At 33.3% G+C, this 7539-nt stretch overlaps 1 protein-coding gene across 1 annotated transcript; it reads left to right on the top strand.

Moving 5' to 3' along the window:
* The first annotated feature begins 265 nt into the window (after nt 1-265).
* LOC125848256 (uncharacterized) lies at nt 266-1260 on the top strand. Its single transcript, XM_049528128.1, has 4 exons — nt 266-355; nt 440-600; nt 722-845; nt 1105-1260. The coding sequence occupies exons 1-4, from the start codon at nt 266-268 to the stop codon at nt 1258-1260; spliced, it is 531 nt and encodes a 176-aa protein (XP_049384085.1).
* The last annotated feature ends 6279 nt before the right edge of the window (nt 1261-7539 follow it).

Genomic DNA, 7539 nt, shown 5'->3' with positions numbered 1-7539 from the left:
TCTTTAATCTTACAATCACAATGTTTTAAAATTTCACTTTTATTTCTTTTTTCCTAATCTTTCTACAAGACATATATAATAAAATGAAGATAGTAGTATTCTTATTTGTTTTTTTATAAATGTATGGACCGTAGACTTCTTTACAATCCTTTTTACAATTTTCAAAATGATACAAGTGTTTTGGATGAGCCAATATTAATAAATTTTCATAATTTTACTTGTTTATAGGATCAAAAGAATTGAAACAAAGTTTGTTGCATATAAGATGAAAAGTACAACTCCAATAGGCTCTATTATGTTGATTTCATTTGAGGATGAGGTTATATTTGTGGCTAACATCCAGGCACAACCTCCGGTAAGAACAACAAGTATATTATTCTCTTTTTTTAATTTTTTAATTTTACAGTAAAAAGTAATATTTGGTATATTGAATTTGAAGGGACAAGTATTTAATGTTGAGGCTGAATTGTCCCTTGCAAGTAAGGATCAACGCTTTAGTGTGTTAGCATGCTCAAATTGTAAGCAATTGTTCACGAGATATAACGTGCGAAGGGAAATCTACTGCACAAGTTGTCATCGTTCCACACATCTTATTCCTAGGTATATTTGCTCTTCTACAAAATTAATAATAACTAATTAAGATTATTTATTTTGTTTTTTCAAAGAAATAAATGTCTTAAGTAACCATTATTTTTTAAATTTTCATTAATTATCAAAACAGATGTCAATTCGAAGTTACTATTAAGGACAACAACGGTTTTGCAACAACTATTGTTTTGGATGAAATTGCAGAGAAAATGTTGCACCTCACTTTAGAAGAAATTTATGAAATTTGCTTCGTCAAGGTACATATTACTTTTTTTTCACCAAATAATCACAAAGAACTTGTTGTGATTTTGTATTTTCATTGTTACTTATTTTTTCTCTTGAATTTTGATTTGAAAATTCATGATCCTTACATATGCTATTGTTGTTGAACATCTTCTTTTATGGTAAAAATATCCGATCTCTTTCGATTTGTTTGTTCGCTTTATTTTCTTATTATTATATATATAAAATATTAATGATTTTTTATTATTAAGTCAATTTTTTTCATTTTTTCAGAAAGAAACATTATTGCTCCAAAATATGGAAGATCAACTGAACGGCAAGATATTCAACATTCAAATGAAAAGGCTATTTACAAAAAAATTGGATGCAATACTAAAATTATCCATTTTGTCTTACATGGAGAAACAAGATGTGATTATAAACCAATAACATCTACGTCAGTCAATGTTACAGATGCGAAAAAGCGCATAATTGAACATCTTAGTTCAGGGGAAAAAGAATATCCAAACATGGCAAACAAATATAATTCTTCCACCCACAAACATAGCATGGAAATGAAAAATCCTCCCATGAAAAAGAATTAAAAGGTATTTGAATTATTTTGTACATTGTTTAAAACTTCATCTTTGAAATTGACTAATATAAATATGATTTACTTATCTTTGTATTTATTTTCTTTGAATTTGATTCAGTCCCTAGACACATTATCTTTTATTGTTTTGAATTGCAGTTGGAATACTTTTTCTGTGGTTCTCAAAACAATCATTTTTTGCACTCTTTTGTTGCTGCCACTGAATGCCGTGTTTTGCAAGCTTTTGATGTTGCTATGTGGATTCTTTATGTTCTTGTTCTTTTGTGGAAATTGAAAATATTTTCTCCTGTGATAGAAGGTTAGTTAAAAGTTATCTTTTTACAGGTACTCCATTTATCAACTTAAATGAAAATATATTCTTTCTGGTGTTATAGTTATTGTTATCGCTGAAGACTATTGTGTTCATTTTTAGTTCCTAAAAGATGATGTAACTTTCCTCTATTGATCTTGTTGGAATAACCACCTTAAACTGATAGAATCAAAAACTACAATAATGAAATAGCAGTTAGTAATTAAAAATTTGTGAAATCAAACCTGTTTGGTAGAATGTTTGCCTATTTTGATTTATATGACTACTAGACCAGTCACTTCAGTGATTTCTCCTTGGTTATTTGTTTGAGCTTTTCCTGATGGCTTATATTGATCATAAGGGAAGGGTTTTCGATTCTTGCTTTAAAGAGTCAAAATCAAAGGCTAGCTCAGAACTGCACCTTTCTCAGCCTCAGACAATTAATTTTTGTTGTATCTCCACCCTCGCAACAATATGTCCTGTAGATAACCCTGCTCCCAATCATTGAGGTGAAATACCATCATATCTATGAACTTCCTTTACCTCAAAAGTTTTGCATTGATATGATTATAATGATTTTCAGATCTACGTTAGAGAAGATCAAAAAAGAGAATCTAAATACACTTCCTAACCCCATCAGTGCTTAGCAGTTGCTTCCTCACATTCCACATCATCTTTCTTGTTAGCTTGGAGCCTTGGACTATAAACCTGTCAATGAGTTTGCTAGAGGCCTGCTTAATCAGAAATAAAATGTTGCAAGTCGAAGATCTTGGTCCCCAACTCATTCTATAATTGAAAATTTTAAGCGATAGAGGTACCGCCTGCCCCCATCTTTGGGGTCAGAAAATCTTGCTATAACCTTTTGTTATAAAATTCACTTTTGTTCAATGGGAAGGAAAAAATATTGAAGGTTGGGTAAGGTCTGCATACAACCTACCCTACCCAGTCTCCACCTATGGGATTGCACTGGATATGTTATTGTTGGGAAGGAAAGAATATGTGAGTTTGTTGAGAGTTAAATGTCTTGGCCATGTGATTTATAGTGATTCTGTTATTAGTGTTACAATGTTTCCTGCTGTTTTTAGTGCCTATATTGTAAGTGTTAGATTGTATTATTTATAGATCCTAGACTTGCTAACAGATATATCATGTGTTGTATAAGTTAGGTGATTCTCTGCTGACATTTAATCCCTCAATTTTAATGTAACAGGTGATTTTGACCAAATATGGTCCAGAAGATCCAAGCATGAAAGATGCATCTATTTTTGTCTAATTTAAAATAGTATGTAAATGTATGTAATTAGCACTCCCACATATGGAAATGTTAAACTATGTAAGTATCTCACTTCAACATTCAGTAGTATGACATTCACATGAATATATAATGAACAAATTTGGCAGCTATAATGTGTTTAAATTAGTAATTTTTCTCATTGAAATATATTTTAGGTTCATTATAAATTATACGTTAGGACCGTGTTGTTACTCCATCCATTACTGTCACTACTTTTCTAGATTTGATATCCTATTGTTTTAAATCGAAATGTGCAGGGAAAGTAGCCACAAGGTTTTCTGGCTAAAATGTATTCGTATGTATCATTGGTATTAACAATGGAAGAACAATTGAAGAGTATTTAGAAGATACATGTCTGCTGTCACGACCCGGGAGCATCCCCTAGTCGTAACCGGCGTACTCGACCTCGAAGAGGTCTAATACAAGCCTCTTAGCATTCATTCATCGCATAGACACCAAAACTATAAGGAATTAAAAACTTTCTTCACACACGAAGATACTTTCAATAAATAGCAAGCGGAAGACTTTCTAGACTTTATACAATATGTCTCAAAACCATCTAATACTTGAATATAACATTGGGACTAAGCCCACTCAAAACCTAAGCAAATACTAGAGAGACATAAAAAGAACATGTTGGTTATTGCCCTCGAATCTATGAGGACTCACCAAGTCTTCATCTTCAACTCTTAAAAACCTATCAAGTAGCCATGACATATCACCATCTCCAAATCCCTACACTTTAGTCAAAAAGCGAAAGAAAGGGGTTAGCACAATTAAGTACTAAGTATGGAGACCATGCAAGAAAATATGCACAACGGACATTTACAAGAAATGTATGCTTTCATGTCCTTTGATAAAACCTTTCCTTTACAAGTATAAGAGACATAATACAAGTCAACATTAACATATTAGACCATAGCCAACCATACATATACTTAACATAAATCCATATACAACCCATGCTTAACTTTAGAAGGACACATGTCATTTCATTACCATAGGACCTCTACCTAATATAACCTTAAGACACACTTGAGTGAGACAAGAAGTGACCGCCCACACAATCCTCTTCAAGCACACTTAAGTGTTCCCCAAGATTACCTTAGATAAGGACTTTATAGGCAAAGTGCATAATCATACCCGATAGATAGCATATTAATGAGATGATATGTATAATGATGCTTACATAAAATAAATCATATTTAGTGGGGCATAGTACATGTGTGGTGAGTGACCATCAATATAGTATTTCCAAGGCCTACCACCCCCTTGGAGAGGCGAAAGAGGTACAAACCCCTCAATGTGGTTACCCGGGCCTACCACCCCCCGAGCTAGGGACCAAGGTACAAACCCCTCGATATGGTTATACGGGCCTACTACCCCCCGTACTAGGCAACCAAGGTACCAACCCCTCGATATGGTTATACGGGCCTACTACCCCCCGTACTAGGCTTGGTCGACTCACAACACTTATATAGAGAAAACAATATACATGTGTCCATTTCATCATCATTTCAGTAATTATATAACCATCCGATTCATAGGACGTACATTGGACCTTCCATTTCCTAAGAATTCTATAAATGGGCATTTTATCAAACACAAGGTGGGCTATTGTTCATGTAAATGAAATCTTGTATTTCAAGAATACTAAGTCCAACCAATTCCAAAATCCATATAAATCAGCCCACCAACAACATACATATATATCAACCTTCATAATTTGATCATGGAAGCATGAAAACCATAAACATCACATAATAATTCCATTTCATGATAATATGCAAAATAGACCATAATAGGATGTGTAGTAGTAATTCCATAATTCAAGAGTTCATAAATAATCATAAGGACCCATAAACTTGAAGTAGAAATAGAGGATAAATGGTTGGACTTGTGGAAAGGAAGGTTTCCACAATCAAACCCACATACCTCAACTTGTTCACGAGTATATCAACCTTAGAAATACAATTACATAACTTATTTAACTTCTATTAGCTCAGTAATGTTGACGTAAAATAGGATCATCATCATAAGTAAGCCTAGCATGTACAAATACAACTATGCTCCCAAAACAGTGAATCTGGCCAGCCTAGTACCTCATGTTGCATCTTAGATTTGAAAAGGAAAATGGCAGAACTAGACTTTATAACCTTCATGAAAGATGTAGATACATCTCTTAGGGTTGCAAACAAACAAGGATCACCGCAAAATATATTTTGTACAAAAAGATATAGTCAAGACACTAGCCGCTGGTCATGCAGGATTTCAATTCTCGGAATCTGGGCAGAACTTGCCCTATGTTGCGTCCCATATTTCGTATCCATAACAGTTAAATTAGAATTTTACATAAACATAAAAGTTGTAGGTATACGAGTTAGCTTTCCAAATCATATTTATTCACTGCAAACTAAGTTCTAGAGCAAGAGATATGCCTAAAATACCAAACACTATCCAGCTCAAAAACAGGTTTCGTCACTTACATCCGAAAGGAATGCCATATCCTATCGATTCATATTCAACAAAGCTTCTAATGTATCAAGAAGAGGCACCTAAGTCTACCAAGTCAAGACACACATCACATTATAAAGATCCTTCACATTCCATCATCATCACATATGAACAATAATAGAGGACACACTTTCAATCACAATACAATAACACTTTAAACAAGATCACCTTGAGATCACATGAACACCTTTATATTCACAACATGATTGCCTTTACTTCATTTGATTCTCATTCAAGTCCTTCACATCACATTCACATATATGATATCATGTCAACACTTCAATTCCTCATATAATGCCTCCAAGGCCATAAACACAATACATTCAATAAGTAAACACCTCCACCATAAGTGGATCACACATCAATCTATCACAATTCTATATCAATTCTACCTTAACAATGAAGTTAGGTCCACTTACCCTTTTTCCCAAGCCACAATCACCATTCCTCAACTCTCCAACAATTCACAATAGATAAGCATAGATAATAATAGAAGTCAACTATTCAACTCAATCCAAGCATACTTCCATCATCATTCAATCATAAATAATAAACCCACTTCATAAGCCAACTTTAGGAAACTTGCCAAGACATGGGTTCATGGAAATTTCTTTCTTAAAACCATCAATAGACACCATTAATAACGTAAATCATCAAAAAAAATCATTTAATGCAAGAACCCATGCTTAGAATCGAAATTAGGATTTTTGTGTTTTTGGAAGAACTTTGAATCATTTGAATTGAGCTCCTTGAAAGGAAGAATAATCAAGGATAAAGGATCCCCATACCTCTAAGTTGAAAACCCACGAGAATTGAAGAAGAAAGAACTCAAAATCTTCAATCCTAGCTCCAACTTCTTCTTCTTCTTCTTCCCCTCTTCTTCTCTTCTTCACTCAAGAACCCTAACTCTTACTCTTTTAAAATGGAACAAAAATGATCCACAATCAGCCTAACACAATAATATAACCTCAAAAGAAAAGATTTGTGAAAAGACCAAAATGCCCTTAAATTTCCGGACGGACTCCTTGCTAACTGCCCAACTTTCAAAGGGCATAACTCGCTCATACGAACTCGGAATCGAGCAAACTCGGTGGCGTTGGAAAGATCGTTCCAAGGGCTTTCCAAACATAACTGGAACTACTCCTGGATCATCCTGAGCTAGGAGTTATGACTGCTCAAAGTTGGCCAAAAACTCACTGATTTCCCACACTTAACCAAATTTCCAGGTTCTGAACTTTTTCCAAAAGTGACTACTTCCAATTTCAAGCTACTTCATATTCATTTTAAATTGTCGGATGTAACACAATTAAAACGAAATTACATAAAAACCCCTCATAGAACCTCATTATAAAGTCAACATAAAGTCATAGGCTCTTGCTTAACCTATCATTTTCCGAGTCGTTACATCTGCACTAAAGTTGTTTGTAGAATGGGAGAAATTAGTTATATTATTGCACTTTGAAGTTCATGTGTTTTAAATCTATCAGATCTGCCATTTGTAAAAGATAGATGTGGCTGTAAAGCAGGATAACTGATGCAATGATCTGTTAACTTTTACACTATATACTCTTATTATGTCATTTAACTACATCAACCATTTATTTGAATTTTATGTCTCAATTCCCAGGCTGATGTCTTTATTATTCTATCTAATGTGTTTTTCAATTTTATGGCTGAAATGCATGGGTGATATGAAGATTTATATAAGAAAATAACAGATTACTGACTGATTTGAGTTCACATTTTCTGGAATTGAACTATTTTTTCTTATCATTAAAAGAAGCTCGTTACGATAGATGTTAATTATAGGTGAAATAGAACTCACAACATTAGGAAGCTAGACAACCTGTTCATTAGCAAACTATATATACTGTTACACCAAACTGTTATACCTTTGGCATGAGAATCAAAGTTAATTATACCAAGTTGTTTTATGTAGTATTTTTTTTATTCATTTAATTTTTAAAGAATAACAACGAACTGTACTTTACAAGTAGATTTTCTGTCGTGCATTCAATA

Source organism: Solanum stenotomum, chromosome 1 (genome assembly GCF_019186545.1).
Source record: "Solanum stenotomum isolate F172 chromosome 1, ASM1918654v1, whole genome shotgun sequence".
Classification (NCBI taxonomy): Eukaryota; Viridiplantae; Streptophyta; class Magnoliopsida; order Solanales; family Solanaceae; genus Solanum; species Solanum stenotomum.
The sequence above is the reverse complement of the archived record's forward strand: the minus strand, read 5'-3'. Positions and strand labels throughout refer to the sequence as shown.

Bases quoted from the DNA above. Each gene is read 5' to 3' on its own strand.
- LOC125848256 (XM_049528128.1), top strand. From the start codon at position 266: ATGAAAAGTACAACTCCAATAGGCTCTATTATGTTGATTTCATTTGAG. The intron at 356-439 runs GTAAGAACAACA...TTGAATTTGAAG, and splicing joins ACATCCAGGCACAACCTCCG to GGACAAGTATTTAATGTTGA. The intron at 601-721 runs GTATATTTGCTC...TTATCAAAACAG, and splicing joins TCCACACATCTTATTCCTAG to ATGTCAATTCGAAGTTACTA.